The 15852-nt window shown below is 30.3% G+C and overlaps 1 protein-coding gene across 1 annotated transcript; it reads left to right on the top strand.

Moving 5' to 3' along the window:
• The first annotated feature begins 3635 nt into the window (after positions 1-3635).
• On the top strand, positions 3636-15273 carry LOC108758727 (sodium channel protein Nach). The gene is made up of 9 exons (XM_018503809.1): positions 3636-3790; positions 5350-5556; positions 5727-5892; positions 6462-6613; positions 6920-7025; positions 8556-8811; positions 12840-13032; positions 14298-14404; positions 15143-15273. The coding sequence occupies exons 1-9, from the start codon at positions 3636-3638 to the stop codon at positions 15271-15273; spliced, it is 1473 nt and encodes a 490-aa protein (XP_018359311.1).
• Positions 15274-15852: the final 579 nt, after the last annotated feature.

Genomic DNA, 15852 nt, shown 5'->3' with positions numbered 1-15852 from the left:
CTGTTAATAAATTTATTGCGAAAAATATTACCTCGGCCGGGACTTGAACCCGGATCTCTTGTAAACCGTACGAGCGTCCTGAGCCATTAGACTATCGAGGCCTTATAATTAAATGTTTCAAAAGACAACAATATTGAAGGAATTTCTTTAAGACCGTAAATACGATTACACAACAATAAGGAACAAAATCTTTAACGGTCGAGATGGAGTGAAGCTAATTTTGTTAAGTGCTGAGATAATTCGATTTGTATTTGTGTACTACATACGTGTAGTCCTTTAAACTGCGCGTCGATAAAACTTTTAAGTCTTGAAACGCAAACCCGACTGGACTATTATATAGTAATATCACAAATTAAATTTATTAACAATTCAATAATTTGATGCTTTCAGGCATCTTAGAAAGATCTTAATGATGCTGAATATACCATATTAAAATCTGTAAATAATTTTATTGCAAAAAATACTACTTCGGTCGAGAATCGAACTCTGATCTCTTGCATTTCATGTGAGCGTCCTCATCATTAGATCACCGAAGCCTTAGTGATATTCTTCGCAATAGCTAATACAAGTAGAAATATGTCTTTTTGGGGCGACGTAAGCATTAAAGATCTTCCCAAAGTCACCAACTTCTTTCCTCTTTGAAACCATAAAACTTTTGTTTGAAACATTTTTGTTTTAAACTTACAAATTTTGAGAAAATCGACTGGATAAATTAAAATAACCCATCCTGTATATACATATATGAATAATAAATAACATTTAATTAAAAATAAAATTGTTGTGTGGGAGTAAACATTGTATTTACGCCGCAACCAGAAGTACAATATCTTTGATCAAGAATTTACTAAAAAATTAAAAAAAAACTTTTTGGAAATTTTGGAACTTAAAAAATCTTTTGACTAGAGTTAGGATATTTTAATTTTTGAAATTAGATAAATATATGCACACAGTTTGTGACGACTCGCAAAAAGTTTCCATGTGCATGATATTCGATTTGTAAAACGCTTGAGAAAAGGCATTAACGCGGCGGTAGTGCACATGACTACAGCGAACATTATTATAATTTCGGTGCGACGTGCTGTATCTGGGCAAGAGCCGAGGGTCCTGGCGCAGAGGAGATTACGGCGATGTGACCGGACGTTGGCCACTTGACTGGTATTATAGATGTAATATCGTAAACAACATCCCTCTCAGCTGGTGCGCGTGAGGTCCGTACAAGTCACGGTACCTCGTCGGTTCTCCACCGTTGCATCGGATCGACCAACGAGTGCTCAGCAGCACTAAACCCTTTCTGCTTCCCTTTACAAGCGTTACCGGTGTTTACTGTTGAATATTCATTCTTTAGCCGCATGTTCGCGTGGTGGCCTGTTCGTTGCTGCCGTATGGGCAGAGAACACGGGTTATCCACACATTATTCGATCTTATACTGGATCGGGGCTGACCATATGCTTACCGCAATCCCGTGCCCCATTTTATATTTTGAATTATCCCCACGTACATACAATGATGCGTACATACATGGACGGCCAACACGCTCTTCACATATTGTATTAAATGAAAAGCTTACATTTTACAACAAATCAACGATGTAATATCAAACATACACACACACATATATATATACACCACGCCTGGGCTATCAAGATATGTGTGATTCAGCTAAAAAAACCATATGTTACATTTTCAAATTTCTTTTATTATCCAGTTATTTACGTCTGACATCCGTTCTAATAAAGTTATAATCGCGAAGACACTTCGATTCAATAGTTGCTAGGCATGTCGAGGGATATTAGGAATAAAATTTTTCAATAATATATCGAGTTAAACATACGTACACTCGACAAGAAGCCTATAAGTGGCAGGTTCCGTGAGTAATCGATCAGAAGTGACTATCTTCGCTCGCGTGGATATTAAATTTTGAAGGTGTCGCTTGTCATGCCGTAGTCCGCGTCTCGTTTTGCCGCCTGACTCAGCAAGAGTCATTAATAACTTCGAGGAGGTAGATAAAGTACTAAACACCACAGGAACGTCGTTGCTTATGCACACGTCATTACTCTGGCTAACCAGATTCGATAAAGACTCACTAATACATTTCTCGATGATGATTATTTTGAGTAATTATACATGTAGTTGAAAATGTTACGCAATACTATATTATGAAAGCAAAGAATCTTCTTAATTCTTATACATAAGAGTAAGAGAAATAATCTTGAACATAAAACAATTGTAAATAATGTTTGTTCATTATTCCTAAACTTTGATGACTAGATATTCATTTCATGTTTATGAGTTATGCATTATAATGTAAGAATGCATTACACTAACTTTTTAAATAAACGGATTTTGAAAAAAATTACAGATTATTTGCACTTACAAATAACAAAAAATTTATTCACGGTTTATTTAAAATATAGACCAAAAACTATTTTAATAAGCAGCTAATGGAAATATATGGAAATACATAAAATACTATCAATTTGTTTACATAAGTACTTAAAGTATTTATACGAAAAATTGAGACTTTTGCAATTCTTTTAAATTTTAGTAAATAATAAAACAAATAAGGTAAATAAACAATAAAAATAGAATGTTATAAACAAAACTTTCATATATATTGTATATATATAATTTAATTAAATATAAATATATTAATCTTAAGTATAAATATTAATATTTCTAAGAATGAATGTAATATATTTTTAAAAATTTTCAAAATTTAATATACATGATTTTGATAAGTATTTTAATTTTAATTGTAAGAGTATATTCAGTGCATGTACTAAAATTTTATCTGAAATAATTTTGTATATTATAAATGTCGTTAAATTTATCGTCGTAAATATAAATTATAAATTTAAATAAAAAATATTTTAATTTAAAGGAAAAATAGAAGTAACCTTTTCTTAAATCTTAAAAGCAATTGTAGAATTACATTGGCTATAGAATATAGAATACTCTTCTCGCAAAGAATTAACTTCGATCCACAATACACTTTTAAATTATTACTAGATTGAAAATAATTACGTGACAAGATTGAACCGGATCGTTCTAGATAAAAAAGAAATAATCAGTTTTTTTCTACAGAAAAGTAAACTATATAAAGTTAATTTCATATAAATCATATATTTATATATACCTACTTTAATGGTAGCATTTAACAGCGCTCGATACACATTTTTATTCTTTCTCTGAGTATACTACGTTATCGTTAATATTCATTGGTATCAGGCAAATGTTTCATTATCGCGAAATGTAAACGAAGCATTCTACTTTAAAAGAGCAATAATGACAAGTGACACGAGAATCTGTAATGTATGCATTAGATGTGCTTTAACATTTTCATCGGTTAATAATTAATTATACATGGATAAAATCGCGGCTAGGAAAGTTGAAATTATCACGCGCCAATCGATAAAAAGTCGAATAAATTTTTTATGTCACATCGCATGTGTTGTTGCATTATATGCTTTTGCTATTTACTCTGTCCGATGTACAGCAGTTAACACGCTAACGTACTCGCGAGAAGAAAACGTTATACCATCTTTCCATTTGCTCTCCCGCGTAACATTTATATTCTCAGCACAATTGACAATTGTAATTTGTAACATTAAAATTCGTTTATAATCGAGTTAAATATGAAATCAAGTAGAATACAAGTTCGACATAAAGTATCAATCGCAAATGCTAAATGTTGGAAGATTTTGAAAAGGCAAGCCACCGAATTTTGCAATAACACTGGATTACATGGTTATAAATACATCAGCCAAATTCAACGTTCCAAAACAGAGAGGTATGTGTAAACTATCTAATATGTTGTAATTTTAAATGTAAATTGATAAATAAAATATAAACACAGATAATTTATCAAGATGTTATGTGACTGAATTTTTTTTTTATTTTTAAAATACTTTATAGTATTTATAAAAATAGTACACATTAACCTTTTGTTGTCACACCTTTGTAAGTTTCACGGTTACCACACTCGATCAAATTGGTTAATTGATGTTGACATTCTAAAACCATATGTTTGAACAAAATATGGAATATATACTTTGAACATTATAAAATGTGTTTTATTAATGGTAACGTTACAAACCAAATAACAATATGTTTCAAAAATTCTTGAAGACGTACACGTAAAAAAAGTGAACTGTGTGTGTAATGTAAAAGATCATAATTTCTTCATTTTTTAAACTTTTTTAGTTAAAATTTTAGGGTGATACTCTTAAAATGTAGTACTTTCAGATAAAAACATGTACTGGGTGTATCAAAAAAATTTTTCGAGAGACATGTGAAAAAACAGAATTTTTCTCTTCAAACACATGTATTTACGCATTTTTGAATAGTCTATCTCAACGCGACAGAGATTTCAAACTTCTGATATCGCGTAAGGCTCGATTATACGAGCGTGTGGTAACAACGAGGTTATTAATACAAGGGGAATACTCATATATGTTAGTTAATAATTTTCTTTCAATTTATTAGGTCAGTTTTTCTCGAAGCTCAATTTTTTTTTATAAAATCGGATAATATATACCCGTTTTTTTTAATTAAAAATTTAATTTTCAACAGACATTAAACTAAAAATTTAGTAGCCGTTTAAAATTACTCCGTCGTAAATATATATTAAAAATTTTATCTTGCAGCACTCTTAAAGAATATGTTAGTTCTATAACCAATTAATAAAATATCTTCAAAATTTTAATCCAACTTCAGTGTCAACAAAAAATGGAAAGTGTCGAAATAATGAAATCTAAAAAATGAGATATAATAAAGAATATGGGTTAAATTTCAAATTTCAAAACGTGCAATATGTAAGCAATTGTGAGTGCTAAACGAGTATTTTATACTCGTAGCTAAAGATACGTTTTTACACTTCAAATTTAAACAATACGTATTTACTCAAAAATACTCATAATGTATACGTTATCATCACTCGGATATGTTCATGTACAATTCGTTTTAAACATCGTTTTTACGGAAAAATTCCTGTTTGCGACGTAAAAACGGAATCATACTCATTGAGTGGAGTGAACGTTTTTACCACTCAAACTAACCGTTTGCTCAAGCTAAAAACGGACTAAAAACGGTGAAAAAAATTTGTATAGGATATACAGATCCCCGGATATTGTAATACATATATATATAATAAGTGTTTTTTTTTAACATACATTGATTTAATTTTTATACATGATATTAGTGTTTTTAATTAGCTCTCCTCTTTTATACAGCGCTTTTATATAGTACGCAATATATACATATATATATATATGTATTGTCGTTTGTTACAACCCTAACAATTATTACACATATATTATATGTGGGTATATTAACAATTATTTATTATAGAATTATTTGGGCGATAGCGGTATTCGTGTCATTAGGTTGCGCCATTGTTTTAATAAGAATGGCTTGGAATTATTACGCTACTCATCCTACTTTGACAGTCATTGAATCAACGCATCATGGAATCTGGAATTATCCATTTCCCGCAATAACTGTGTGCGATATGAATCGCATATCTTATAATTTGACGAAAAAGTTCGTTGAAAATTTGTAAGTATTTAGCCTTTTACGGTTTATATATATTTATATATATACAATAGTATTCAATAACTTCGCAGATAATTAATTTCTCTTTATATTCATATATTGCATAATTCTACATACTACATACTACTTATTTTACCTCTTTACCATGTTTATTTGCATTACATTTTTCATAGAAAAATACCAGCCAATGTCTCGAAAGAATATTTAATTCAAGAAATGCGGCTAATGAACGAATTACTAAAACCGGGAATATTCGGAAAGGACGTTCAAAGAAACCTTACTCGTCTACAAGACATTATAGATGATAACCATTTGACCATTTTTAAAGTAATGGACTTGGTATGTATGTACAAGAACAATTTATTATGCGCATATAGTATGTCGACAAAATTCTCGAATAAATAATACAACAGAAAAGGATTCCCGATACATCAACAAATTAAAATAAAAGGAGGCTATCGAAATCGAAGTAGCAATCGCTGTAAGAAGTATGCAAATTAATATCTTTTTAATAAAACATTTACTCGGTGTCAATAAGTCAATTATTTAAAACCTTGTAACATTTTGCTTTTATGTTTCGGCTCTGACATTTAAACCATTTTTAGCGATAAAAGGACAAAGATTATCGCGTCGAAAGCTGCATGTTGTGTTAAATATTACCGGTAGGCAAAAATAACAGAAATGCGTTTTTTTATTTTTTTAACGTGGTTTTCTATAAAATTGACACGCTGGAGCATTTCTCATTACAAATCCATAAATCTACGAAAAGAAGCCTATATGAATCACCTATGAAACATGAAAAAAATTGTTTAATATTGCATAAATAACTATGTTGTATTGTCAAATAGTGTATTCATGCATTTCAACTGTTTACAATTTCGGAAAAGCTAATAGCAACGTTTTTTCAGATAACACAAAACTGCAGTACTTTATTAACAATGTGTAAATGGAAAGGTACAATTGATCAATGTGATAAATATTTCAAGCAAAGTTTATCACTACATGGCTTATGTTGCAGTTTCAATTATTATACTTTTCCAGATACAACAACATTGAAGAAGTATGAACACTATTTTTGGAGAGCGGAGAAAGAATTTTTAAGCTTTATAAAAGATCTTTCAGTTTATACAAAAACTAGGAGAGAGAAATAGAACAAAAAAATATTTTATACAACAAAGGAAAAGAAATTATGAGATAAAAATTATTTTACCATTTAATTTGTGATAAAAATAAAAAAAGATCATTTTTTCTTTATATCGGAATAAAAAGCAGTAAAAGCTTATGAATATCAAAATCCGACTCTGCATTCTACAAATAATCATATTACATTATATTTTCTAATTAATATAAATTCTTAACGTTAAAGTGTGAGAAGAGCTGCCGCCTGCGGATTTGAGACTGGTATGACCATAGTAGTAAATTCCGAACCAAATGATTATTACGCTACAATTGTTGGAGCGAATGGAATAAAGGTAATCAATTTTTAATTATACTCAATTATTATATTTTTTCCCTCCCTGATAAAAATTTAAATAAGGAGCTAGTATGGGCCCTTGCGTAAATGCCATGTCAGAAGCTAGCACGACAAACTTGCAACTTGCAAGCGCCACGCCAGCAACATCATGTTTTGTCTACTGGCACTGGCGAGCGACTGATGCATCATGGACCGATATGGCGCCGACCGACTAGCCTAGGTAGCGATCATGTAACACGTAACTTTTTTTTTTAGAGCGGAAATGTGGAAAGTGACAATTTTTATGTATGTACATATACACACATACATACAAAAGTTTTTATTTTTCACATTTCAGCTCTAGAGATAAAGTTACATATCGCTACTCTGGCGCATACATTATGGCACATTAAGAAATAATAATGGAATTGACATCGACTCGATTTCATTGATTTAAAGACGTTTTTTGATTGTTTCTTTCTATTAGAATTTAAAAAATAGTTTATACTTTTCTTCAACGCAAATCTTTTTTTAAATAAAAAAGATATTTTTTTATATGTAACAAAAAATTCTTTTACGTAAAACACATTTTTTATTTAATAAAAAGATGATTATATTCTAATGGAAAAAATAATGGTAATTATTCGAATATAATGGACACTGCGCCGACCTTGACTTTGATCTTGATATATTGTCAAGATTGTGACACTGAGTAACCTTCAAAAGGTTTTAGATGGCGGTCACTGTTTGTTCAAAAGTTATTAACAAATAAAATTTAAAAAATTTTGTTATATTTCTACCATATACAATATTAAAAACTTCCCTATGCCCTTTCTGTCTAGGGGTGTTCGACTTTTCGCGCGAAAAGAGGTCCACCCAATCTCTCCCCCTGCCAAGGGGCGCACGACTTTCCACGTAAAATGAACTCCATCACATCTTTCCTCTCAACCAAGAGGCGACCGATTTCCTTTTAAAACAGGGGAGGAGGTGGACCTCGTTTCGCATAGAAAGTCGTACGCCCCATAACAAGGGAGAGGTGAGGTTGAAGTCGCTTTGCAAATCGTACGCCCTGTGAGGCAGCGACAGGGGAGGACGTGAGGTGGAACTCCCTTTGCGTGGAAAGTCATGTGTCTGTTAGTTTATAGCAGAATTAAGACATTTTTTAAACTTTATTCGTTAATAACTTTTGAACAAACAGTGACCGCCACCTAAAACTTTTCGAAGGTCACTCAGAGTCATAACATAATACGTCGAGGTCATTGGCGCGTCCGTTAATCTGAATAATGACCGACAATTTTTATAACTACATAATTTTCGAATTTAGCAAGTAAAATTGAGTAAGGGTGAACCAACGATTGATGAGAGCTTCCAAATCGTTTAAAACGCATGCATTTCTTTGTTAATGGAAAAATCTAACTCATGTAATGTATTATAACTTAAAATAAGATGGACGATAAATTTCATCACGTAACATTTTATATTCTATGTACCCGAGTATTTATTCTTTTCGTTAGAAATTACTAACTAAATATGTTATACATTGTTACAGGTCATAATACATTATTCATTTGACTATCCAGATTTTGATGCTGAAATTCAATTAGTACGATTAAACAGTCAACATTTTGTAACCATCAATCCAGCGGAAATGTATTCAAAATCCGAAGTGAAGGACTTGACAATTTCTACGCGAAAATGCATATTTAGCGAAGAGGCTGACAAAGTGCTGTATGCAAATGTCAAAGAGAGAAATTTAACTTTCACGGCATACTCATATCACAATTGTCTTGCAGAATGTCGAGTTAGTATCACAAGAGCAAAATGCGGTTGCATCCCTTATTACTTTCCACAAAACAGTAAGTAAGCAGATTATATAAATACAAAAACAGATAACTAATTCAAAAACCGTTGTTCATATAAAAAAATTTTTTAAACTTATAAATGTTCATAATTTGTTTTGTCTTATTTAATCGTAAGATTTGTCCACTTACACGGGGCGTTTTCAGTAACTTAATCATTAAAAATATCTCCATTGTTTTTTTGATGATATGAGAAAGTACCACAGAAGATTTTGTTCGATTTGAAGGGGCACATATTATGATGAGCAAAAATTTTTCTTAAAAAAAAAAATCATATTTTTTGCGACTTTAAGGCCACCTCCACTTTTTTAAATGGAATTGTAGGATTTTTTTACACAATATGATTCCTCTAATTATTTTGAATATAAAAGTATATGGTAGTGATATAAAAACATTAGTTTACGAGATATTTTATACCTTATTTTGGTATATATTGACGTAATAAAATGTTAAAATATTTTACGTAAACTATTAATTTTTTTATAATCGTATCTTAATATCTATAAAAAAACACACATAGTTGCTTATTTAAAAAATTATCCATTTTGCATACATATTTTTTTAAAGCAACTGTGTTTTTTTCCACCAATTGATTCATTTCATTATTTTGTTCTGAAAATAATTAGAGAAATCATATTGTGTAAAAAAATCATAAAATCATATAATCCACTTAAAAAAGTGGAGGTGACCTTGAAGTCTCCAAAAATATGATCTTGAGAAAAATTTTTTGCTCATCATAAAACGTGCTCCTCCGAATCAAACAACATCCCGTGTGGTATTTTCTCATATCATCAAAAACAACGAAGATATTTTAAATGATCAAGTTACAGGAAACACCCTGTATAAGTATAATGGATTGCTAATTTGCGTTATCGAAATGTCCCCAATTGAACGTCTAGCATTTTGAAGATAGTTGCCGAGCGCATTGATAATTTAACATAATTTGACGTTAATATCTGGAGGCACTGGTAGTGTCGGCGCTAAGCTACGCGCAGCGACACTACCGTTATATATTTACAAGGGAACGTCCTAAATTGCAAAAATGAAAATTACAATAATTGTTAATAGTCGAAAGACTACGTTTAAAATAATTTTAGATGATTAAATCTTGATATTCTTTACCCATCTTATGCCTACTGCATACCGGACGCGATGAGTAATATCCAATGAGAGCTCTGCTTTGCATCATCACGTGAGAAAAAGCAGAGCTTTCATAGGATATCGCTCATCGCTCATCGTCCATCGCGTCCAGTGTACAGTAGGTATTAGAGACTTGGTATTCTGTATACAAACATATTTGCCATTTTAAATAAGAGAAAAGATCAACTCGGAAATTCAAAAAATTATGAAACTATGATGATACGTAAAAGGTATCCTGACATATAATAAATAGTTTTTTTGAAATTATTACCTGAATTCACCCTAAAGAGGTAAAATCACACACAACCTTTAAAGATTATCCCATTTTTCACCAATAATAGAAGATAGAACAAAAGAGAAGATTTATTTTAAAGAGAAGATTTATTTATTTTAGTAAGATTTATTGATTAGGAAGCTTATTCATTAGTAGAATAGTTGTGAGGATTTTAATTCATTATGTGTTAATGCGTAAATGTATATGTGGTGTGTACGTGTAAGTCCGATGTACATGCAGCGTGTATGTGTGAGTCCGGTCACAAGGGAGGAGAAGTACGTCACAGACATTGGGTTCTAGGGGCAAGAAAGGGGGCAAGTGCTGGGCGAGGAGTCTGAGAAAAGGGGTTTTGTTCTTTCTATCTCTTTCCTTACCTAGTTCTTTTTCCAACCCATTGTCCTCTCCCATCCATTGCGGACCTACACATATCATCTTATTCGTGCTCCCTCTTTCTCTTGTTGCACTCCTATATTTACTATATAATCGACGAATATATATATACTATATAATAATTATTTAATAAAATGTTTTTAACGCGTGTGACGAGAATGTAAAAGTTGCAGAAAGATTGCAACGGGAGGCAGTGAGAATGATAAGAATCGAAACGCGTGTTTGAATAATCGTTGACTTGTTATCTTATATATATAAATTTGCATTGACACCTAGCGCGGTTCGAATAGCCTTAATATTGAAATATTTGAATTTATATTCTTAAAGCCTTTCTTTAAAATTAATTAATGTATTAGATATGTTTTCTAGACTTTGTATTTTTCCCTCGTGTATATACAAGTAATTAAATTTCTGGAGCTTTTAATTTTATACATAAATATTTATACATAAATTTATACATACTTTATAAGTATGCATTATATTTTTTTTTATACATGAATATTGAATTATCACCACACTAGGTACCAGGACATGTAATTATATATTTTTATATTGTAGTATTTTAAATTCTTCAATCTCTCTCTCTCTCTCTCTCTCTCTCTCTCTCTCTCTCCCAAATATACATCAGCTAATATTTAAAAAATAAACATTAACGTTTTATACCAACAATACAATTTTCTTACTTAAAAATATCTTCTAAAAAAAGCACTCACACAATTATTTCCGTATGTTTGACTTTATGCTACATGGATCAGGGTTGGCAAAAGTACACATTTTTTGGATAAAGTTCATGCCAGTGGTAAAAACCGGTATTTTCCGGAAAAACCGGCAAAAAAGCTGGTCTTTTCTTAAAAATAATCAAATAAATAGATTCATTATTTTGAAGTAAAAATACATTAAGAGGAAAACATAAGGGCCCTGTATGGGCTTGCTTTGAATTTTGTACAATTGACAACATTATTAAGCAGAAATGTATTGCTTGTGGAACATTAGTTATATAGTGGAAAAGCTCCACGACTGAAACAACATCTTAAAAAGTGTAGTAAGTTTGAAAAGAACGATGATGATAATTCAAGTAAAAGTGAATCAGACAGGAAGAGTGAAATGAATAAATCAAGTAAAAGAAGAGAGATGCATCGATACCGAATCACCTTCATGTTCTTATATTTTAAAGCAGCAGTTTTACAGTTTTTACCAGTTTATTATTCCAGTGGATAAACTCCGGACCGGTAAAATCCAGAATTTACCCTGGTTTTTTCCACCCACTGGATTTTTCCTGCCAACCCTGACATGGATATATTCGGGATAGTAAATAAATGTAATGCTTCAAAAATTTAAATCATTTAATTCGGATTTTCTAAAATAAAAATAAAAAAATGTGTAAATGTTGAAAATAACAGATCCAATGAACTTGACTTTGACACATATGTCAAAGTGTTGAATCGCACGTTAAGAAAGTAAAATCCTCCCTTGAAAGAATCGTTTTTTTCTTTTAGAGTGAATATCGTCTAAACCGCGAAGTATATACAGAGTCCTCAAAAAGTTCAAAAATACTAAAATATTTAAAACTATAGCGATTAACTATAGCGAAAAATACATAAAAAACAATTAACCCTAGTAACAGTTTTTCAACATATTAACATCTTTATAATATGATGCTTGATTGTAGCATCAAATTATTGAAATTGCTTGTCAATTTAATTCGTGATTACTAGAATAGTTTTAATTGCGTTTATAGTCCGGAAAAACAATTTGACACGTAATTTGAAAAGACAACAATATGATATATATGCAATTACATATATAGTATATATTAGTAATTCAAATTTGAATTATTTAAAGCAATGAAAATCTAGCTTCGACTATAATAGGGATTTTTAATTTCTAGTATTGATTGTGTTCTCACATATGCAGTCTAAAATAAAGATTCTTATATTGTTTAAAGTATAAAAAGGGCTAAATAAAACGTATTTAAGGGTGATAAGGGTTTGACTTTGGGAGTTTGCAATGTCATAAGTAAGTCAAATCAAATTAAATATTTTTAATAGAAAAAAAAACACCCCCATTTTTTTATTGTACATTCTTGTAGCTCATTCCCAAGGCTTTCCAAAACACTATAATAAAGTATTTCTTTAATTTTTCTTTAATATTTCTATTAATGTTTTTACAGTATTTTTCGATAATTCATGGCCAGAGATGAATCAAAAACAACAAAATCTTCCAAAAACATTAGATGATGTAAATAAAGTACCTTGTGGATGCATACCGGATTGCGTTCTGTATTATTATCCCATTGAAAGCTCCTTCGGAATTCTCGATAATACTGTTTATTATAATGGTACCAGTTTCTCAAAAAGACCTGGGTAAAAAAAATAATTTAATTGCATGTATAAAACATTAAATTATATATTTTCTTTCAGATATGCGTACTTTTTACTAATTTTAAAATAATATTTATTCAACAGCATTAATTTTAACTCCATTATTAATTCCTTGCAGTCCCTTAAATTTTAACGTCTAAGAAAAAGATATAAAAGTACAGTTGAGAGTAAAAATGATAATTTGATTCAAGTATGAATAGAATTGCACTTGTTCTAATTGTAACTTACTTCTTGTAATTTCGTTATGCCTTTTCTACTTGTCATTGGTTTGTTGTCTTTCCTTTTTCAAGGGCTATTTTTATAAATCTTTTTTAACTACGCCGTGGATCAATTTCAGATTTTGTTATGCTTATTTTACTTATTTTAAATAATATGTAAAATAAGAATTATTTTTGGATAAACTGCATATTACCAACGACCTCACCAATTTCGTAAAGTAATAGATACACGGTGTCGACTTGTAAACATTGCTTAGCTTCTTTTTTTTCAAAGTGAAATAAAGAAAAGGTCTCATACCTATACGTGCCCAATACATTTGAATGTAATCTTGAAACCTTTTATTAGAGTGATTGAGTATATCTACACAAACTTGCCGCATAAACATATTCATAAAGAAAATTATCCAATCACATTTTACGTACGACTTTGTAAGAGAAATGTGATTGAACAAATTTCTTTATGCATATATTATTTATGCGGCTATGCAAGTTTGGATATACCCTTACTTCTCGAAAAATAAATGATTATGGAATATAAAAATTTAATATTAGAAATGATATAAAATAACGACACAATTGAACACAGTTTAGCTGTGTACAATTATGTCGACTAATTAAAGAATATAAAATCGTACATTGAAATCTACAATGTTAGAGATTGATTATACCCTTGATAGTTATATGTATACATTAAAAGCTGCGATCCATTATTTGCTGCGAATATCGAAAATCTGTAGTATATAATGTAAAGTATAGATTTTAAGTACTAAAAATCTATAGTTTACATTACATATACTCATAGTGAACAACGGAACACAGCTAAAATATATTCTCTCTGTATATTTTAATGATATTATTATAATTAATGATATTAAGGAGTTTTTCCAATACCGTTTATCCAGATACAGTGAACGTTAAGGTCACATTATCTTCTTCTCAACAACCAATTAAGAAGGAGATAACGTGACTTTAACATTCACCATATCTGGATCCACGTTATTACAAAAACTCCTTGTTATAATTTTACAGTAACGCTACCAGCATGAGCAATCGTAGTATAATACATATATTTTTCAACGATTTGGTTGCTTTCCAATATCGACGATCAGTCAATTATAGTTGGCGCAATGTTTTTGGTAAGATAAAGTTTTTACATCTTATAAAATATCGGTGAGAATTTAGAATACCTCACCACGAATTTTGATGAAATATACTCACGCATATAATGCGTTTTGATACAAAATGAAAGAATGACAGAAAAAAAAGCGAATCCTAGCGAAGCGATTTACTAGGGGTTCCTAAAGTTGCCCTACTTTACCATCAATTCTATTTGACGATAATTTTTCGAATTGGATTTACGGATAGCAAAATTGTATTTATAGAATTAAAGCACACATGAAAAAACACCCGCATTAAATTCCACGAGAAAATCGAAAAAATGAAAAACTTTACTTACGTTTAGCTCGTATAACTGTCATCATGGATGGTATTACGTCATTTTGTCCATAGAAGCTATGTAGAACTTTTATATTAAGAAAACGTCTACATCAAGTGATAGTTCAACGAACTAAAAGTGCAAGTTTTTAACTTTTTTTTTTCATTTTTAGTACAAAGTCAAATACTAATTTTGCGTCTACTTTAATCTTGAAATAGGGTTTTTTATTGCATTCAGTCAATTCAAAGGTATTCATGCTGTAATGATGATAATTGCGTCATTTCAACATCCCCTTTCGCTTCACGGAGCAGATAGAAGCAAAGCGCACTCATTTTCTGTTAGATTCTTTCATTTTGACTCAAACCACGTTAAATAAGTGTCCTTCCATGAAAATTCGCGGTAAGATTGTATATGAAAATAATAACATTAATACTTGCAGCATCATTTGGCGGTTTACTTGGACTATTTGCTGGTTTCAGTCTCATGTCTATCTTTGAGTTCCTGTATTTCTTTATAATACGTGTTATAACTGATGCTTGTATTAATTCAATGAAACACAGCAATATATAATAACTATAAATATATTTAGGAATATTTAAGATTGAAAAATTAAATTGTAAAATATATAATTTATTTTTTCTATTGTCATGAAAATAAGTTTAAGATACCAACATTACCAACCTATATATAAATGTATAGTCAATAATTATCCTTGATAATATAATCACATTAAGCTCGAAATAGTCTATTATTCTTTTTATAAATGTAATTAAAACAACATTAAAACATCATTTTATAAAGATCGTTATATGAAAAACACAAACAATTAAGAAATAAAGGCTAAGCGGTCAAACTTTGTATACCTCAATTCCAATCCTGTAAATTAAACCATTTTTTGTATCTTTCATAAAATTCTGCAGAGAGCATTTAAATAAATATATAAAAAAAGATTTACTTGAGACTCAGAGTGATATTCGTTCATCCGTTTTGATCGTACGACAAAAGCTGCAGAACAGAGAAATTCTCGGATCTCTCCATTCTATAATCATGGTAATTAACGGACTTAAAAAATATGTCATTCGATAAAAACACACAAATGTAAGAGTCCCACGTCTTAGCGTACTTTTAGATTACGGTCCGATTCACGCG

Source organism: Trachymyrmex cornetzi, unplaced genomic scaffold (genome assembly GCF_001594075.2).
Source record: "Trachymyrmex cornetzi isolate Tcor2-1 unplaced genomic scaffold, Tcor1.1 scaffold16, whole genome shotgun sequence".
In the NCBI taxonomy this organism is placed as follows: Eukaryota; Metazoa; Arthropoda; class Insecta; order Hymenoptera; family Formicidae; genus Trachymyrmex; species Trachymyrmex cornetzi.
The sequence above is the reverse complement of the archived record's forward strand: the minus strand, read 5'-3'. Positions and strand labels throughout refer to the sequence as shown.

What these genes read in the sequence shown, in the direction of transcription:
- LOC108758727 (XM_018503809.1), top strand. Translation starts at nt 3,636, where the DNA reads ATGAAATCAAGTAGAATACAAGTTCGACATAAAGTATCAATCGCAAAT. An exon ending in GATACAACAACATTGAAGAA is followed by an intron (nt 6,614 to 6,919) that starts GTATGAACACTA and finishes TTAACGTTAAAG; the next exon opens with TGTGAGAAGAGCTGCCGCCT. An exon ending in TCTTGCAGAATGTCGAGTTA is followed by an intron (nt 8,812 to 12,839) that starts GTATCACAAGAG and finishes ATGTTTTTACAG; the next exon opens with TATTTTTCGATAATTCATGG.